The following is a 20785-nucleotide window of genomic DNA, read 5'->3' as shown; positions in this document are numbered from 1 at the left end:
CAGGCACCTTTGTGCTTTCTCTGAGTCGTGTTTTCTTCCTTACGAAAGCTTGCTTTTTTGTTTTTGCTGCCGGTCTGTGTCCAAGCTTTGCTGCAGAATTCGTTCTTTGTTCTTGGTTTTTTAATTGGATTCCGGCATGTGTTTAGCTGAAATTTGGCCATTATGCATTGAATTAGTTGGTCGCTTTAATTATACGAGATATCTTTAGTCCTAGGTCCTAGTTTTTTTTTATTAGTCCCTTGTCCCTAAAATTAAATTGATGCACACGTTTTATTTCAAAAATGTTGTCGACAGTTCCCAGAAAATGCGCATTTTTAGACTGTTTTGAAAATTCGAATGACGGTGTTTGCATTTTGTGCAAAAAAACGCTGCAATTGTTAGACATGGTTATCGATAAAACCTGAAAGGTTATTAGGTATTGCGTCCATGCAAAAGGTGAATAAATTAATGTGCTTCCATATGTGAGCGACATGTTTGGACTTCGACTCGAGCCAACAAATATTACGTGACAGTAAATGTTTACTTTTGGGCGAGCAAACAAAGGCCACGTATCATTTTCCAGGCAAATGTGTAAGCTCGAGGCACTAATGTTTTTTATCTAGTTGTAGTTGGATTATTAGAACCCAATTATTTGTGTGTGGTGTTCAATAATGCTTTCAACATCACTTAGCAAGGAAATAGGCATTAACTTTCAAACTGGTTAGCTTACTTTTGGATCAACCATCTTTGAATCAGACTTAATGCGACAAGTAGGTTCTAATGGTAAAACAGATTTTGTTAAACTATGATCTTTGATTAACTGCCCAGACTGTGTTTTAAAGTATTAACATGACTATGCAAACTTGGTAATCACACAATGGAGGAGACTAAACCAAATTCTTCGGAGCAAAATATTAACTGTGAGGTAAGCAGCATATATTTATTTTTTATAAAAAAAAAAAATCATAAAACATGCCTCATTTGTGACATGTTTAGAATCTTCATATTGGAACTGAGGAGCACCACCATCAAAATGAATTTCATTTGGTACAAAACATTGAAAATCAACCAATCTTCCTTAGTATTCAACAAAATGTTCAACAAATTGCTGGACCAAGTGCACAACAAGCTTTGGAAGCAGTTCCCGAACAAAGTTGGTAGTGGTTATGAAATTACATACTAAAAATATTTTTATTTGTATCAGAGCTATTTGGGTAATTGTCACAAAACACGAAAATTAGCCTGCTAAGGTGCTTTCACTTACTAAAGTAGTTTCACAATTTAACAGTCAGCGTGTGATGATGTTTTTGGTCCAAGGTGTGCATCCATTCATCAAACATTGTTTGCTTTTCAGACTGGAAAAACAAAGAAGCAATCCATAAAGTGGTTCAGTACCAAAAGAAACACTTGGAGGCAAATGTTTTGTTACCTGCTCAGTTAAATTCCACTGCAATTGACCTTCCAGTTGTATATCCTACCTTCATAGCAACCCAGTTTTATGATGGGGTTGAAGATGCAAGTGAAGTGTTTGAATCCTCAACATTAAAATCTTTCAGTAAAAACTTGCAAAAAGGCCATAATGTGCCTTTCAATGACTTAGTTAAGTTGGTGAGCGAAAAAAAGTTTACTGCACTGATTGGGCAACCTGGGTGTGGCAAATCCACTGCATCCAAAATGTTAATTAGGGCTGTTAATGACCTGGTTCCAATACATTTGCGATTCATGGATATGGAATACAGTGACAAGCTTACTGCACGGCAGCTTTTAATGGATTACCTTTTTCCTTGCCTTGATAGCAGCACTAGAAAAAATGCATTTGCATGGATGGTTAACAATCCAGAAAAATGTGTTTTTATTATGGATGGCTACGATCAGGCTGTTTGGAGTCTTGAAAATGTAAAACCAATAAATGCTTCTTATGACACACCACTGTCTATTCAACAACTAGTAGCTAATCTTTGCAGCAAAAAGTTTTTCAAGGACTCTAGGCTTATCTTCACTTCAAGACCCCATGCAATGATCCCCATTCCGTCTGAGTTACGTCCAGATGTCACCATTTACATTCAAGATCTTTCAACTGAGAGCATGAAAAAGTTGTTCGATGCCTATGCTGGAGAAAAGAGTGAACAACTCTGGGATATATTAAACACAAAAGCCCCCCAGTTATTTGATTTATGTCATAATCCCATTCTATTACAGTTTATAGTAATTGTGGGTCTGTACAGCAGTGCTGATGACCTCAATTCTGTTACTACTGTTACTGGAGTTTTTACGGCGATCCTTGAGCATTTAAGGCATTCAAATCATGCCAGAGGGTTGGATATCAAGAATCTATGGGAACCGCTTGGCAGAATGGCCTATAAGGGTATGCTACGTGGGAGTGTGGTCTTTACTATGGAAAACCTCAAAGAAGAAGGCCTTGATGACATGAATGCTCAAGATTTTGTGATAGTCATGGCTCGTCAACTTGGATTTAATCAATGCCTGTTTGATGGTGACAAAATTCTATATTTTTGCCACCAGTTGTTCCAGGAGATTTTCTCAGCCAAGTATATCAGCACCTACATGCCAGAGGAAGAGTTTGAGAAAATCATCGATTATGTGGTAGCTGGAGGTCAATGGAGTATGGTTAGGAGGTTTTTATGTGGTCTCATGCTGGGAAAAAGTACCAACCAAAGTATGAGCTTTGCTTTTCAGCTTATGTGTACAATAAAGGAAATGTAAACAAAACAATGTGATTAATAAATAAAATCTGGATCAATTTAAAAACCAAAGGCCCCTGGCATTTTGTCGATCGCACACCGTATCGATATAATTACATATTAAATTTCAAAACAATTAATAAACTTTTTAATGTTGATAGAAAAGTCTTGAACTTTATTTCCACCACTATCATATTCTTAAGTACTGTTTTTGTTTAGAAAAATCGTCCATATTTATGAACAAAATGATAGAACATGTCAATGGACCTCTTACAGGACTGAACAGATCTCTTGCATGGCGGTCAGGTAATATTTTTGTTAAAATAGAAGAATTCTTGTTTTTTTGAGAAAAGATTGTGTATAATCATCGAAACAGTCCAATTCATAAACCTGTACAAAAATTTGAAATCCTGCACATGGACCAATAGCAATCCTGCACATGAATCACCAACAAACTACCTTAATCACAAAAATTTTGTGTTTGATCTTTCAGCCTACCCCTCCTTCCTTCTGATTCCGCACTTTTTCAAAACAAACTTATAATCACAGTCACTTTAAAATGTTTGTTGTGGATAATTTTTTATAGGAATTTAGAACAATCTCTTTGTAACACAACGTTCGGTATTACTTAATCGCTTTTAATAATTTTTTTCAGGACTGAAAGAGTGGTTTGTTGATTTATTGGAAGTTTCTGATGAGTTTGTCAATAAGTTTGTCAGCAGTATTCCTGCTCGCTTTCCATTTGATGTGAATGATGATGACACAAACATCACAATTCATGCTATTACGAGGATTTTATCTAAGTTTCAGCAGCCAGTGTTTCGTGTTAGCATAATCGAAGATAAATGGATCAAGCGTTTATTGCCAGCATTACAAGGAATGCAGTGCAAGGTAATTATAATCGAATGTTTTTTTGTGGTGACTGTTAAAATATGTTGTATTTTTACTTTATTAAAATTTGGTATCATTGTTATTTACCAGTTCAGCTACCAACTGATGATGACTGTAATTGTCAGTAAAAAATCCTGGTAACTGTTGTTTGTTGTGTTTGACAGATTAATACACTCAAAATATCTAAATGCCCAATACTAGGGGAACAGATTGAGTATATTTTACCACATGTTGGAAGAAGTAATGAATTAACCCTTGAATCGTGTAACTTAAAAGATGTGAGCAAAGTTTCAGAACAAATGAGGAAAAGAGATTCCAAGGTTTGTATATTTGTACACAAGTAAACTGGGAACCGTAAAGACATGACAAAAATAGGTAAAGTTTTAAGTTTACTATAAATCAAGGTTATTGTGTTATTTATTTTGTGTTGTCTGTTCCCTTTCACACTAATTAAGTGTAAAAAATAATGTTACTTCATACTAGTGGTCCAAAAAAAACACAGATTCACAGGTGAGTTTCATTGCCCAACAAGTTTTGGAAAACCTGTTATAAGATCATAATGTTTCAAAGGAACCTCAGTTTATACATTGATTTTCTGTTTCAAATTGTTTTTTTAAATTATTGTTTAACTATAAGCCAAATGTGCATGCTAGTGCTTTATATTAGGTTACAAAATATATAAAATTGCTTTACAGCTATAAAAAGGAGTTATACAATTACAGATGCGTTTTCTAGACCTGGGTTACAACCCAATTTGTGATGTTGGTTTACAAGAACTTGCAACTTGTGTAGATAAAACTGATGCCTTGCTGTTAGATAAGTGCCAAGTGTCCAAAGTGGGGCCACTAACTGACTCTATTGTGGCAAAGAAATGCATGGTAATCCCAAAAATTTATGTTTGATGTTAACTCATGGATTATAATTTGCAATCTTTAAAATTACCTGATTTGTTTCTTAACCAACATTTAATCAAAAACTTATTGTATGCATGAAACAAAATGTTTACTTTATTTTTTAGCTTACACGACTTGTGCTTTCAAAAAACCCAATTGGAAATGATGGAATGAAACTTCTCGCACAATGTGTTTTTTACATACAGGAGTTGTTTCTTCAGGGTTGTGGAATAACCGATTTAAAACCTTTGACTGTAACTATGTTACAACAACAGACCAAGGTGCGATTTACTTGTACATTGTTGTATTAATGGCTTCAGGATAGTTTTTATTGTTTTGTGTACATCAAGTTATATACCCCCATTTGCAATACAATAGAATGTTCTGTTTTAGATAAAGAAACTTATTCTTCCCAGCAACTATATTGGTAATGAAGGAATCAACCAGTTATCTTTATTTATTCATAAACTTATGTGTTTGGATGTACAAGATTGTGGTATAACTGATGTATCTACATTCTGCAACGCCATTAAATGTCGCAAGTCAAAGGTAAACAATTCCAAAAACTATGATTCAGATTATTTTAAAAACCTTTAAATTAATTTGTGTATAAGCTGCAGACAGATGGCCACTGTTTCGACCTAAAAGGTCTCATCAGTGCAGCTGGTGTGACTATTAGACGAACTTTGCAGACCAAACGGCCAAGCAAAGACTTCCACTTTGTGGTGACTATACAGTCACCGTCATCCGTTGGGCACCAAACTAGGTGCAACCTTACGGAGCAAACAAGGTGGAAACACTACGGCCAAGCAAGCTTAACCAATAGTGCCGTCAGGCCCCGTGTCACAATAATCATATGATAAGCAATGTGGAGCCAATAATATGAATTTGTGTATAAGCTGCAGACAGATGGCCACTGTTTCGACCTAAAAGGTCTCATCAGTGCAGCTGGTGTGACTATTAGACGAACTTTGCAGACCAAACAGCCAAGCAAAGTTCGTCTAATAGTCACACCAGCTGCACTGATGAGACCTTTTAGGTCGAAACAGTGGCCATCTGTCTGCAGCCTTTACACAAATTCATATTATTGGCTCCACATTGCTTATCATATGATTATTGTGACACGGGGCCTGACGGCACTATTGGTTAAGCTTGCTTGGCCGTAGTGTTTCCACCTTGTTTGCTCCGTAAGGTTGCACCTAGTTTGGTGCCCAACGGATGACGGTGACTGTATAGTCACCACAAAGTGGAAGTCTTTGCTTGGCCGTTTGGTCTGCAAAGTTCGTCTAATAGTCACACCAGCTGCACTGATGAGACCTTTTAGGTCGAAACAGTGGCCATCTGTCTGCAGCTTATACACAAATTCATATTATTGGCTCCACATTGCTTTAAATTAATGTTTGCTGCTTTTTGGGGGGTGATGGATTTTTCACACTAGGCTGTGGTTTTCAACCTGTGGGTCATGACAATCATGGGGTCGCTAAGTAAAGCTTTGAGATTTTTATTATACAACAATGTTTCACAGATTTGTCTGCATGATATTTATCAAATTACCTTTGTCGGCAATTGCTTGAATCTAAGGTGAATTAAGTTACTGGGATTATTTCATTGACCAGATCTTTGAGAATTATTTTTGTTCAGAAAACACTGTGACATGTTTTGCTGCAATTTTATAAGTGGGTCACAGATTAGATCAATTTGCTTTTTGGGGTTGTAATATGAAAAAGTGAAAAAGCACAGATCTAAAGTTATCGATGGATTTATATTTTTTTAATGCTTACTTTTGTTAAGATGGAGTTTGTTGGCTTGCGCCAAAATGCCATTGGAATTGATGGGGCTGTCCACCTTTCCACCTGCTTGAGTAAGATTGAAAAATTATTTGTCTCCGAAATGAATGTGACTAAAGAAGGCACTAAAATACTGGTAAGATTTCATTGATGAAAATTTGAATTGATGATATAGTGGACCCTGCATAGGGATATTTTCTTTAATTATATTGAATTTGGTCAACCCATAAACTCACTGAATTCGAACGATATTGTGTTTCCAAGATTTGTGAGTCAGGTCACAGACTATGCAAAATAGGAATAATATTATAAAAAACTTTGCCATTGCAATTTTTAAATGACAACAATCAGGATGATGTGCAAAAGAGCCATAATAATCAATGCGAGCTGCAGACAGTTTACGCTGTTTTGACCTATAGGGTTTCTTTGCTAGCTTTTAGACAAGCAGGCACACAGATTTCCACTTTGTGGCACCTTCCGGCCATTCCTCAATCCGTTGGGTACTCAGATGGGTACCAAAATAGATTTTTATTGGGTTAACCATTTCGTTCCGAGTGAAATACTAAATATCTTTTGTATTGGTTTTGGATTTTGATTCTTGACTTAGGAAATTGCTTGCATTGTCCTTTACAAATTTAGCATTTAAATCCCATTTTGAAAGTTTTTTGCTTAAACTCTATGTTCTTGTTTTGTAGAATTCAGTCAATGTTAGCAGACCCAAAGATGAACGTAAGATGCTTGGTTTAGTTTCTTTGTGAGTTACATGCAACCATGTTATTTTACTCTTTTCAGAATCCAGCATCACTAGCTTCAATGCTACAGTAAAGGTTAATGACATTTTATATTTGTTGCAACTCTAGTATCCTCCGCAAGCATTCATGGAACACTGACAATATAAAGAAAAAGAAAAGCAAAAATAGCAATAGCCTAGTAAGAATCAACAAGCTTAAAACAAAGTGGAATATTAATTCAAATCAATGTAACACAATTATAATGAATTTGGGTTGCTGTGTCCAAGAAAAGTCATTTTCCCATGCAGAGCTGTCATGTTTTTTTCACTCTAAAATGCAATGGTTTTTAAAGAAGTATCAAGGAGAAAAGATCGAGATTTTGGATTCGCATAATATTTCATGGTTTGTGTTAGTTGCGTTCGATTTTAATTTATGCTGTAATTTTTTGCCATAGTTTAAAGCCCCGATCCTTGAAAATAATGCCCTAGTGTAACTTGTATTGCAAAAGATGTTAGAGCTTTAATTTGCTGTATACCATATATTTTATTTATCATGGATCTTGTCATGTAATATTGTCAATGAATCATTTCTGTTTCAAATACCTTTTGTTCCATGATTATAAAATGCTTTAATCGTATTGAAGGGTGCATTTTATTTAAATTACTTGTTTAGTATGAACAAGAATGTAAAAATGTAGTTTGTTTACATTCCATGTGTGTATTTTAGCTGTTTTTTACTGCACTGTATTATGGATTGCAGCTTTTAAGTAAGTTGCATTCATATGTATATCATTTGTGTACTTTGTAATCATGTTGCCAGTTCTCATTGTATGATTTTGTTTTATACATATGCAATGTATTTAAAAATTTATCAACTTAGATTGTGCTTGTTTGTGTAGCATCGCCATTTGAACGGTTTAAATGTACAATGTTTTATTTTCGCATTAGTTTTCGTGAGCAGCAAATCGTGTTTAACTTTAATCGACTTGTATTTGTTCTGCCATTAAGCTATTGAAATTTTTGTTACTTTTGCATAAGGTTTTTCCCAAACAGGTGTACTTGATGATATGCAGGACCAAGACAAGGCTATTTTTACAAAAGGCAAACTTTATTTGTTTTGCCCGTTGCGCAACATTTCATCATGTTAATTTCCTGCAAACCAAATATGTTAATCAAACAAAATACTGTTTACAGTAAATCTCTTCCGGCAAACTCATCTAGTACCTTCATATCATTTGGTTTACAGGCATTGCAACCACAGCTGGATTGGCAAAAAATGTGGTAATTATCTAGGTGCTTGACGCGGTGCGGCAAAAAATACACCAACTAGTTGTAAAGAATGCGTCTTGCTAATGACCGACCATTTACGTGTAGATGCGGAGACCAGGCAGCATTATACACCCTTGGTTGGATTCAGGCCTCAAGAAAGGGGAATGCAGCCAGAATCAAGGCCCATAAGGCCCGCGAAGGGCATTGTTTTCTGTAAAGTTAGCATTTCTAACGTAAACAATATATCTATACTTTCCACCGATAAGAGTTTATTGGACTACCATCCAGTAAAAAGTTAGCAGCTTGGACAGAAACGGCACTCTTTACAATTTATTCATAGACAGTCATAATGTTAGTTTTGTTCCTGTTGGTGTTTGAGGCCGCGGTTCAAATCTGACGATAACGTGTTGAAGTTTCGCTTTGCTCAATTAAAAATCTCCAGTTTCTGGAAATTTTGCCGCATCTACACGTCACAGAAACATACATATCATACAGTGTACAAGCTTGTTTAGCCATTATACACTGTTCTAACTTTAAGTCCTTGTGATGTATTTGCAACATGAGGGCCTTAGTGAAAAGTCGTTGGTTTACTCTACAATGGTGTGTAATTCCTATTTTAAAAATTATTCAGGTCATCCTCTATAGGCCAAGGATAAAACTCGTGCCATCGTGTTGCTTAATCGCTATCGTAAAAAGCAAATTCGTTCGTCTGCCAGTATTTGAACAATTGGAGCAACTCCCCGGCACCATAACCTTAACCTTGTTATAACCCTACTTTGTACCTAATCCACCTTTTGTGGTAATGTGCTTTTTTCTCGTCTCATCATCGTCGTCCTCTCCTTCATCACTCCCTCCAACCTCTCACTGCAACAACAGTAAATGTGCGAATATGATGACTATGGGATTGTGTAATACTTAGCACTACCTATAGACCTTCAATGAACAAAATATGCGCGGCTCTCGATACATATTATAAGACGGAAGAAATTTAACCTTGGTACGCCATAAATTTGTTGTATAGCATGGCCCTTTTAGCGGTGTATTACACATGTAGCCAAAATGGAAGAAAACTATGTGAAAAAAATTCATCTAAATAAATCACACAAACTTGTCTGCACACAAAACTATATCTGCACATGCTTCTGACTGTGGTGTTGGAAGTTTTAATACAACCTACTGTGACAAGGCATTGGATTTAACGTAAAAAACTGCAGCTCATTTTGTAATCGAAACAAAATGAACCGCTAGATGTCGTCGTGTTATAAATGTCATGTCATGCACCGAGCAGCAGAGAAACTATTGCAAAAAGATAATAAAACTTGGTGACCTTGTAATTTACTTCTTTGTGAAAGTAATTCTGTGCGTCTGCCACGAAACTTAGTCTGATTTACCCCACTCAAAAAATTAAACCTTTCCAACTTGATTCTTTAAGGAAAACAAAAGTTTGATAAACGCGTTGAAACATTGTTTCGTTATAACGATAAGCATCTACACAATCGTATCAGAAACACTTAGCACTCACACAACAAACAAAGCAAGTCAGAAGGGAAAATTGAGAGAATGCAAAGCGCTTCAATAAATTGTACAAAGTGTCATCAATATTAGGTGAAATTGTCCACACCTTGCTGGAGACAAACCTCACATAAATAGATTTTTTACTGCATTTTGATAAAACGGAAGGTTCACGCTTGCATGGTGCAGAGATATTACAATTACAGGTTATATGTAGACACTATTTCTATCAATGCGTAGTTTAATGTTTGAATATTTACTGTCTCTTGAAAGTTGAACGGTTGGTGGAATGCAAGTATGTGGCAATGGTGCATTGTTTGCAGCGTGGGGGCGACTCGTAGTGCGACGTCGACGGCGCACAGTGTGTAAAATAAATAGTACGAAAATAGAATGGGTCGCATTAAGGGGATGCTAAGGTTGCATCCGTACATGGGATACAACTGACAAAGTATTTGGCTACAACGATTTCATCGGTATCGCTTGAAGCGCTTGTTATAATCGGATATCCAGTAAATATATTTACATTAATCACGTCGAAATCACCAGTTAAATGTAGGATTCTTGACCTAACACAGATTTTCTGATTCCACGTTTAATGGCCACAAGGTTGCCACGTCAATAAATTAAGTCGCCGCAACGTGACGACGTTTCGCGCGAATTCGTCTTCAGTGTCCGGGCACCTTTGTGCTTGATCCTCTAGGCCGTGTTTTTTCTTCCTCACGAAAGCCTACTTCGTTTGTTTTGTCTGCCGGTCTGCTGCAACGTCCCCTCGTCCTTTTTTCTTGGTTGGTCAACTGGATCCCGGAATGGGTTTAGCTAAAATTTGTCCATTATGCATTGAATTAATTAGTCGCTTCATTTATACGAAATATCTTTATTTGTGGGCCCTAGTTTTTTTTGTTAGTCCCTTATCCCTAAAATTAAATTTATGCACACGTTTCATTTTTTATAATTGTTGTCGACTGTTACCAGAAAATGCGCGTTTTGAGCAGGGTTGCCAGGGTGGCGGTATTCCCGCCCAATTGGGCTGGTTTTCAGCATCGAGTTGCGGGTTATTTTTACGGGTTGCGGGTTACGGTTTATTGGGCGGGTTCGCCAATGACATTTTCAACCCCTATAATCACGCATTCTGGCACTAATGTCTCATACCAAGAGTAAACCAATGCGTTCATTTCCCGACAAACGAAACAATCGTACTTAATAATCAGAATTGCTCTTATGGCACTTAGTTTCTAAAGTGTTTATTGGAAACCAACGTTTCGTCTGCCATCCGGCGAGACTTCTTCAGGGTTATGTCAACAGTAAAGCATCACGCACATAAAACACTAAAAACGTAGGAAAAACGCAGGAAAAACACAAGGAAAAAGGAATAGATAACACTGGCACCGCTTGCATCGTCACGTGAACCAGGTGTGTAAACCGCCCAATTGGGCTGGTTTTCAACATCGAGTTGCGGGTTGCGGTTTATTGGGCGGGTTCGCCAGTGACATTTTCAACCCCTATAATCACGCATTCTGGCACTAATGTCTCATACCAAGAGTAAACCAATCCGTTCATTTCCCGACAAACGAAACAATCGTACGGCGCAGAGAGTAATAATGCGTCCAGAGAAACACGCAGTGGGTGGGTGGGTGCGACAGAAACTTGAACCAAAGCCGTTTTTGCAAACCAGCAATGGTGCGGAGAAAATGTTATTTTTGCAAACAAATTTAAAAAATATAGTAACCAATGAACTAAGGATTGCTTGAGGAAACAATACAATCGAGAGGTCTTCCGTGGTGTGTAAATTTTGTTGCAATAATGCTAACAGCTTCCACGTTTGATTGCTCAACGCTTCCACCCGTTGCATGTGGCAGGTTTTTAGTTGTGTAAAGGGCGTGTTGTGAGGTAGTGGAGAGCCTTATTTACTTTATTTTATTTGAACCTAATTCTTAATTTGCTTTTATAGACACTGATGATGCTTTTAACGAAGCGAAATATATATGTCTAATTAAAGAAGACTGAAAGATTTTATAAGGTGGAAATCTTCAGGGCCAAATTGCAACAGAATAGGAAATGATTCCCAGAATCAATTCTCACGCTTCAATTTTACGAGATATCTTTACTCCAGGGCCTTAGTATATTTTATTAGTCCCTTATCCCAAAATTAAATTTATGCACACGTTTTATTTCAAAATTGTTGTCGACAGTAACCAGAAAATGCGTGTAGACTGTTACGAAAATTCGAATTACTGAACCTGTAAACCAAGGCATGGACATCAATAAAACCTGAAAGGTAATTAGGTCTTGCGTCTATGCAAAGGGTGAATAAATTGATGTGCTTCCATATCTGAGTGTTCTGTTTGGTCTTAGACTGAGCCAACAAATATTACGTGCATTTGGGTGGGCAAGGCCACGTATCGCTTTCCAGACGAATGCGTATAAGCTCGAGGCACTAATGTTTTTTATCTAGTTGTAGTTGGAGTACTGGACCCCAATTATTTGTTCAATAATGTTTCAATATTACTTACAAGGAAATAGGGGTAAAATCGGGGAAACCCCAAATTACGTCACAACGAAGGCGGGGTCAATGACGCACTTTATGTGAAAAGTAGGTTATAATGGTAAAACCGATGTTAAAGTATAATCTCTGATTAACTGCCCAGACTGTGTTTTGAAGTATTAACATGACTATGTAAACTTGGTAATCTCGTAATGGAGGAGACTAAACCAAATTCTCCAGAGCAAACTATTAACTGTGAGGTAAGCAGTATTTATTTTTTGTGAAATAAAATTGAAAGAAATGCCTCATTTGTGACTTTAAAAAACATGTGCTTAGAATCTTGATATTGGAGCGGAGCACCACCATCAAAATGAATTTCATTCAAACAAAACTATAAATTTGGTACAAAACATTGAAAATCAACCAATCTTCTTTAGTATTCAACAAAATGTTCAACATATTGCTGGACCAAGTGCACAACAAGCTTTGGAAGCAGTTCCCAAACAAAGTTGGTACTGGTTATAAAACACATACAAAAATGTATTTATTTGTATCAGAGCTATTTGGGTAATTGTCAAAAAACACAAAAATTTGGTTGCTATAGTGCAAAGTAGTTTCACAATTAAACAGTCAGCATGTGATAATGGTTTTGTTCAAAGGTGTGCATCCATTCATCAAACATTGTTTGTTTTTCAGACAGGACAAACAAAGAAGCAATCAATAAAGTGGTTCAGTACCAAAAGAAACACTTGGAGGCAAATGTTTTGTTGCCTACTCAGTTAAAATCCACTGCAATTGATCTTCCTGTGGTGCATCCTACCTTCATAGAAACCCGGTTTTTTTATGGGGTCGAAGATGCAAGTAAGGTGTTTGAATCCTCAACGGCAAAACCTTCAAATAGAAACTTGCAAAAAGGCCATAATGTGCCTTTCAATGACTTAGTTAAGTTGGTGAGCGAAAAAAAGTTCACTGCGCTGGTTGGGCAACCTGGATCTGGCAAAAGCACTACATCCAAAATGTTGGTAAGGGCTTTCGGTGACCTGATTCCAATCCATTTGCGATTCATGGACATGGAATACAGTGACAAGCTAACTGCACGACAGTTTTTCATGGATTACCTTTTTCCTTCCCTTGAGAACAGCACTAGAGAAAATGCTTTTGCATTTTGCTTTTGCATGGTGAACAATCCAGATAAGTGTGTATTTATTATGGATGGTTACGATCAGGCTGTTTGGAGTCTTGTAAATGTAAAACCAATAAATGCTTCTTATGACACACCACTGTCTATTCAACAGCTAGTAGCTAATCTTTGCAGCAAAAAGTTTTTTAAATAATCCAGGCTCATCTTTACTTCAAGACCACATGCAATGATCACTATTCCGTCTGAGTTACGTCCAGATGTCACCATTTGCATTCAAGATCTTTCAACTGAGAGCATGAAAAAGTTGTTCGATGCCTATGCTGGAGAAAAGAGTGAACAACTCTGGAATATATTAAACACGAAAGCCCCCCAGTTACTTGATTTATGTCATAATCCCATTCTACTACAGTTTATAGTAATTGTGGGTCTGTACAGCAGTGCTGATGACCTCAATTCGGTTACTACTGTAACTGGAGTTTTTACGGCGATCCTTGATCATTTAAGGCATTCAAATCATGCCAGAGGCTTGGATATCAACAATCTATGGGAACCGCTTGGCAGAATGGCCTATAAGGGTATGCTACGTGGGAGTGTGGTCTTTACTATGGAAAACCTCAAAGAAGAAGGCCTTGATGACATGAATGCTCAAGATTTTGTGATAGTCATGGCTCGTCAACTTGGATTGCCTGTTTGATGGTGACAAAATTCTATATTTTTGCCACCAGTTGTTCCATGAGATTTTCACGGCCAAGTATATCAGCACCTACATGCCAGAGGAAGAGTTTGAGAAAATGATTGATGATGTGGTAGCTGGAGGTCAATGGAGTATGGTTAGGAGGTTTTTGTGTGGTCTCATGCTGGGAGAAAGTACCAACCAAAGTATGAGCTTTGCTTTTCAGCTTATGTATACAATAAAGGGAATGAAAACAAAACAATTGATAAACTTTTTTGTGTTGATAGAAAAGGCTAGAACTTTATGTCCACCAATACCATATCCTTAAGTACTGTTTTTGTTTAGAAAAATCATCCATATTTCTGAACAAAATGATGAAACATGTCCTCAGACCTTTTGCACGACGGCCAGGTATATTTTTTTTTTAAAAAGAAGAATTCTTGTTTTTTTGAGAAAAATTGGGCATAATCATTGAAACAGTCCAATTCATGAAACTGTACAAAAAATTGCAATCCTGCACATGAAACTCCACCAAACTACCTTAATCACAGAAAATTTTGTGTTTGCATCTTTCGGCCTACCCTACCTTCTGATTTAGCACTTTCTTAAAACAAACTTATGATCACAGTCACTTTGAAATGTTTGTTGTGGATGTTTTTTTATAGGAATTTAGAACTATACCTTTGTAACAACACAACGGTATTACTTACCCTCATTGCCATTACAATTTTCTTTCAGAACTGAAAGAGTGGCTTGTTGATTTATTGGAAGTTTCTGATGAGTTGGTCAGTAAACTTGTTAGCAGTATTCCTACTTGCTTCACATTTGATGTGCGCAATGATGACACAAATATCACAATTCATGCTATTACGCGGATTTTATCTAAGTTTCAGCAGCCTGTGTTTCATGTTAGCATTGTCAATGATAAATGGATCAAGAGTTTATTGCCAGCATTACAAGGATTGCATTGCAAGGTAATTGTAATCACACATTTTTGTGGTGGCTGTTAAAATATGTTGTATTTTTACTTTATTAAAATTTGGTATCACTATTATTTACCAGTTCAGCTACCAACTGATGATGACTGTAATTGTCAGTAAAAAATCCTGGTAACTGTTGTTTGTTGTGTTTGACAGATTAATACACTCCAAATATCAGACTGCCCAATACTAGGGGAACAGATTGAGTATATTTTACCACATGTTCCAAGAAGTGATGAATTAACCCTTGAATCATGTAACATAAAAGATGTGAGCAAAGTTTCAGAACAAATGAAGAAAAGAGATTCCAAGGTTTGTATATTTGTACACAAGTAAACTGGGGACCGTGAAGACATGACAAAAATAGGTAAAGTTTTAAGTTTACTATAAATCAAGGTTGTTGTGTTATTTATTTTGTGTTGTCTGTTCCCTTTCACACTAATTAGGTGTAAAAAATAATGTTACTTCATACTAGTGGTCCAAGAAAAACACAGATTCACAGGTGAGTTTCATTGCCCAAAACCCTATTATAAGACCAAAATGTTGCAGAGGAACCTCAGTTTATACATTGATTTTCTGTTTCAAATTGTTTTTTTAAATTATTGTTTAACTATTAGCCAAATTTCCATGCTAGTGCTTTATATTAGGTTACAAGATATATAAAATGGCTTTACAGCTATAAAAAGAAGTTATACAATTACAGATGCATTGTCTAGACCTGGGTTACAACCCAATTTGTGATGTTGGTTTACAAGAACTTGCAACTTGTGTGGATAAAACTGATGCCTTGCTGTTACATAGGTGCCAAGTGTCCAAAGTGGGGCCACTAACTGACTCTATTGTGGCAAAGAAATGCATGGTAGTCCCAAAAATTTATGTTAACTCAGTTACTCATGGATTATAATTTGTAATCTTTAAAATGATTTGAATTTTTTTTACCAACATTTATTTATCTAAAACTATTGTATGCATGAAACAAACTGTTTACTTTATTTTTTAGCTTACCCGACTTGAGCTTTCAAATAACCCAATTGGAAATGATGGAATAAAACTTCTTGCACAATGTGTTTTTTACATACAGGAGTTGTTTCTTGAGGGTTGTGGAATAACCGACTTAAAACCTCTGACTGTAACTATGTTACAACAACAGACCAAGGTGCGATTTACTTGTACATTGTTGTATTAATGGCTTCAGGATAGTTTTTATTGTTTTGTGTACATCAAGTTATATACCCCCATTTGCAATAGAATAGAATGCTCTGTTTTAGATAGAGAAACTTGGTCTTCCCAGCAACTATATTGGTAATGAAGGAATCAACCAGTTATCTTTATTTATTCATGAACTTATGTTTTTGAATGTGAACGGTTGTGGCATAACTGATGTATCTACATTCTGCAACGCCATTAAATGTCGCAAGTCAAAGGTAAACAATTCCAAAAACCATGATTCAGATTATTTTAAAAACCTTCAAATTAATGTTTGCTGCTTTTTTGGGGGTGATGGATTTTTCACACTAGGCTGTGGTTTTCTACCTGTGGGTCATAACAATCATGGGGTTGCTAAGCAAAGCTTTGAGATTTTTGTTATACAACGTTTCACAGATTTGTCTGCATGATATTTATTAAATTACCTTTGTCAGCAATTGCTTGAATCTAAGGTGAATTAAGTTACTGGGATTATTTGATTGACCAGATTATTGAGAATTATTTTTGTTCAGAAAACACTGTGACATGTTTTGCTGCAATATTATAATTGGGTTACAGATTAGATCAATTTGCTTTTTGGGGTTGTAGTATGAAAAAGTGAAAAAGCACAGATCTAAAGTTATCGATGGATTTATAATTTTTTAATGCTTACTTTTGTTAAGATGGAGTTTGTTGGCTTGCGCCAAAATGTCATTGGAATTGATGGGGCTGTCCATCTTTCCACCTGCTTGAGTAAGATTGAAAAATTAAATGTCTCTGAAATGGATTTGACTAAAGAAGGCATTGATATACTGGTAATATTTCATTCATAAAAAAGTGAATTGATGATATAGTGAACTCTGGATAGGGATATTTTATTGAATTATATTGAATTCGGTCAACCCATAAACTGACTGACTGCGAACAATATTGGGAGGTCATGATTTGTAGGGCAGGTCACCAATGCAAAATAGGAATAATATTATAAAAAACTTTGCACCTGCAATTTGTAAATAATAACAATTAGGATTATGTGCAAAAGAGCCATAAAGGTCAATGTGACGTATAAGGTTTCTGCGCTGGCTTTTAGATTCAGGCACACAGGTTTACACTTTGTGGCACCTTACAATCATTTGTCGATCCATTGGGTACTCAAATGGTTGCCAAAATAGATTTCTGTTGGGTTTCCCATTTGGTTCCCGATGAAACACTAAATATCTTTTGTATTTCTTTTGAATTTTGATTCTTGACTTGGGAATTGCTTGTCTTGTCCTTAACAAATCTTGCATTTAAAACCCATTTTGAAAAGTTTGTGCTAAAACTGTATGTTCTTGTTTTGTAGAATTCAGTCAATGATAAAAAACCTAAAGATGAACGTGAGTTGCTTGGTTTATTTTCTTTGTGAGTTACATGCAACTATGTTATTTTACCCTTTTCAGAATCCCGCATCATTAAAATCCATATTTTTCGTAACACCACAGGATTTCACATTCGCTAAACCTTTTCCATCCTCCGCAAGCAATCGCTAAACCCTGACAATATAAAGAATAAGAAAAGCAAAAATAGCAATAACCTAATTAGAATAAACAAGCTTAAAACAAAATGGAATATAAATTAAAATCAAAGTAACACAATTTTAATGAATTTGGGTTACTGTGTCCAAGCAAAGTCATTTTCCCATGCACGATGTTATGTTTTTTTGTTTTACTGCAACTAGAATGCAATGGTGTTCAAAGATGGGTCGGGGAAAAAAGTCCGGGATTTTGAACTCGCATAATATTTCAGTTGGACGCCCGAGGTTGCTCTGTAAAGCATATTTAGCTCGTGGGAATGTTTTTTGATTGCATAACAGCACGAAACATATGTTTTTAAATGCCCTTTTCTGAAGCATAATGATGTCATGTATATGCTGATTGTTCACGTCAACCGTGACTACGAACGATTTTCAAATTCACGCAATTGCCCAGAAATTACTATCTAAACTCATGCGAGTACAAATAGTTGTCATGTTTACGGTTGCAATCCAACCTCCCCTTGCCTAGGTTACTCTCTGCAATTAATTTTTAAAAAAATGTGACTAAAAAAATGATGATTTTTTGTAAATCATTGGACCTTAGTCTAACCCCTGAAGCGTCCCCATCGAACCCAGGTCAAGAACCACTGTTCTACGGCACTTTTTTTGCTCCATTATTAGTTTTAAAGAAGGATAGGTTTGTTTAACTAAAACACAGAGGATAGCAAAGCCAACGCCTCTTGCAAATAAACGTTGGTTTGAACAAGCGCCTATTTTATGGGCGTCCTAAAAAAGACGTCACAAAGTATTTAGGAATAGCTTTTTCATGGTTTTAAATCTACTTTTTAAGGTTGGCCCTATTTGATATTTCTAATATATGACTGCATACACCTGTCTTTTGGCTGTCTTTGCCAAGGTTTTTGTCGATACATGGTTGTAAGTTATGTGTCATTTGCGTTAGTCATTTATGTATGCTGTATTTTTTGCCATATTTTGGAGGCCCGGTCTTGAAAATAATGCCCAAGTGTAACTTGTATTGTAAAAAAAAGTTGGAGCTTGAATTTGCTATGTACCATATATTTCTTCCCTCTCATAACTTTCATATCTATCATGGATCTTGTCATATAATATTTGTCAATGAATCATTTTTGTTCCAAATAACTTTTGTTCTAAGTTCAATGATTATAAAATGGCTTTAATCGTGTTGGAAGGTGCAGTTTATTAATTTTACTTGTTTAATATGAACAAGAATGTAAAGATGTAGTTTGTTACATATCACTATAGTGTGTATTTTTGCTGTTTTTCATTGCACTATATTGTAGATTGCAGCTTTTAAGCAAGTTGCGTTTATATTTGTATCTGTTTTTTGTGTACTTTGTGATCACGTTTTCAGTTCTCTCTGTATAGTTTTATACATATGCAATGTATTTAAAAGTGCTTTAACTTAGATTGTGCTTGTTTGTGTAGCATCGCCATTTGAAAACTTTAAATGTACAATGTTTTATTTTCGCATTAGTTTTCGTTTGCAGCAAATCATGTTTAACTTTCATCGACTTGTATTTGTTCTGCCATAGAGCTATTGAAAGTTTTGTTACTTCTCTGAGCAACCAACTTAGCTGTTTACGTCACGTAAATGTTCAAACTGAAATTGTTATCACGACTAACTTATCGAAAGGCGAACATTCCAAGGATTGTTTAATTAGACGACTATGCCTAAAAGAAACGCAATTACGTTCCTTCAACGCACTTTAAACGTTGCGATTGTCTCAAAAAAGTACTAATGCCGACATAGCATCGTACCGATCCGATACTACCTCAAGGTATTGGATATCGGTTTCCATCCGATATAATCCCTAGCATTTTTATTGCATCTTAACACACATAACAAACACATATAACAGCTACATTTTATTTTCATGTTGTTAGGGTCATAGGCCTGCATCCATACAGTATAACAATGCACAATGGTGAAAAGTAGGGATGGGCAAGCAAATAAATTTACATTAATCACGTCGAAGTCACCAGTTAAATGTAGGATACTTGGCCTAACACTTATTTTCTGATTCCATGACGGTTTCGCCGCAACATGACGACATTTTACGCGAATACGTCTTCAGTGTACAGGCACCTTTGTGCTTTCTCTGAGTCGTGTTTTCTTCCTTACGAAAGCTTGCTTTTTTTGTTTTGGCTGCCGGTCTGTGTCCAAGCTTTGCTGCAGAATTCGTTCTTTGTTCTTGGTTTTTTAACTGGATTCCGGCATGTGTTTAGCTGAAATTTGGCCATTATGCATTGAATTAGTAGGTCGCTTTAATTATACGAGATATCTTTAGTCCTAGGTCCTAGTTTTTTTTTATTAGTCCCTTGTCCCTAAAATTAAATTGATGCACACGTTTTATTTCAAAAATGTTGTCGACAGTTCCCAGAAAATGCGCATTTTTAGACTGTTTTGAAAATTCGAATGACGGTGTTGCGACCTATTATGTCAAATATGAGTCTCGAATTTGGTCTTAACAATATTATTTATGATCGATGGGAATCCTATTTGATTAGCGCATATGACATTAGATCGCACGTGAGTTCTAATTGTTGTGTTTTCCTAACCTGACTTTACTTAACTCTCGATGCAAACACTACACCAATATTTATTTACCACGAACAATTTTGGATACGAAATTAACATGCGCAATTATACCAACGCCAAACTGAGTGAATTTACGCCCAAACGTCCAGACAGAATTGAACAAAACCGAATTACAAAATAGTTACCACTAACTCGCGCACACTGCAAACCACGCACACTCGTTATATAGAGCGAGAATACAAAAGACCAACGATCAGCGGACAGTTTAACAAAGACAGGTCGTTTGAAAGACGATACAGGACAGTCACACAAGAAAACCTCTAGCGTCTTAAAAACGCCTTTCATCTCTTATAGCTACCACACCAAACATTTCAAACTGGCCACTCACATCACTTGACAACGAAACAGTTGCTTGGAAACTACACATGTCTTAACATTAATATGACACCAAAACAGTTGAGAAACAG

At 36.1% G+C, this 20785-nt stretch overlaps 1 protein-coding gene and 1 pseudogene across 2 annotated transcripts; both read left to right on the top strand.

Annotated features, from left to right (window-relative positions):
• The first annotated feature begins 708 nt into the window (after positions 1–708).
• Positions 709–7621, top strand: LOC145906188 (NACHT, LRR and PYD domains-containing protein 9-like). The gene is made up of 13 exons (XM_082993607.1): positions 709–749; positions 822–904; positions 976–1132; positions 1334–2656; positions 2901–2987; positions 3337–3572; positions 3737–3892; positions 4295–4450; positions 4591–4746; positions 4859–5014; positions 6257–6388; positions 6948–6981; positions 7045–7621. The coding sequence occupies exons 2-13, from the start codon at positions 857–859 to the stop codon at positions 7110–7112; spliced, it is 2709 nt and encodes a 902-aa protein (XP_082849733.1). The 5' UTR covers positions 709–749; positions 822–856; the 3' UTR covers positions 7113–7621.
• Positions 7622–12366: 4745 nt separating this feature from the next.
• On the top strand, positions 12367–19284 carry LOC145905686 (NACHT, LRR and PYD domains-containing protein 3-like; annotated as a pseudogene). The gene is made up of 12 exons (XR_014402768.1): positions 12367–12505; positions 12582–12753; positions 12942–14265; positions 14405–14470; positions 14798–15033; positions 15196–15351; positions 15743–15898; positions 16040–16195; positions 16308–16463; positions 16908–17039; positions 17567–17600; positions 17664–19284. The product of XR_014402768.1 is annotated as an NACHT, LRR and PYD domains-containing protein 3-like (transcript).
• Positions 19285–20785: the final 1501 nt, after the last annotated feature.

The sequence above is a fragment of the Ascidia mentula genome, chromosome 6, assembly GCF_947561715.1.
Source record: "Ascidia mentula chromosome 6, kaAscMent1.1, whole genome shotgun sequence".
Classification (NCBI taxonomy): domain Eukaryota; kingdom Metazoa; phylum Chordata; class Ascidiacea; order Phlebobranchia; family Ascidiidae; genus Ascidia; species Ascidia mentula.
Note: the sequence above shows the minus strand (reverse complement) of the source record. Positions and strands in the feature narration are given on the sequence as shown.

Excerpts from the sequence above, each read along its gene's own strand:
- LOC145906188 (XM_082993607.1), top strand. The coding sequence starts at position 857 with ATGGAGGAGACTAAACCAAATTCTTCGGAGCAAAATATTAACTGTGAG. Across the intron at positions 905-975 it reads AGCAAAATATTAACTGTGAG|AATCTTCATATTGGAACTGA; the intron begins GTAAGCAGCATA and ends TGACATGTTTAG. Across the intron at positions 3,573-3,736 it reads TACAAGGAATGCAGTGCAAG|ATTAATACACTCAAAATATC; the intron begins GTAATTATAATC and ends TGTGTTTGACAG.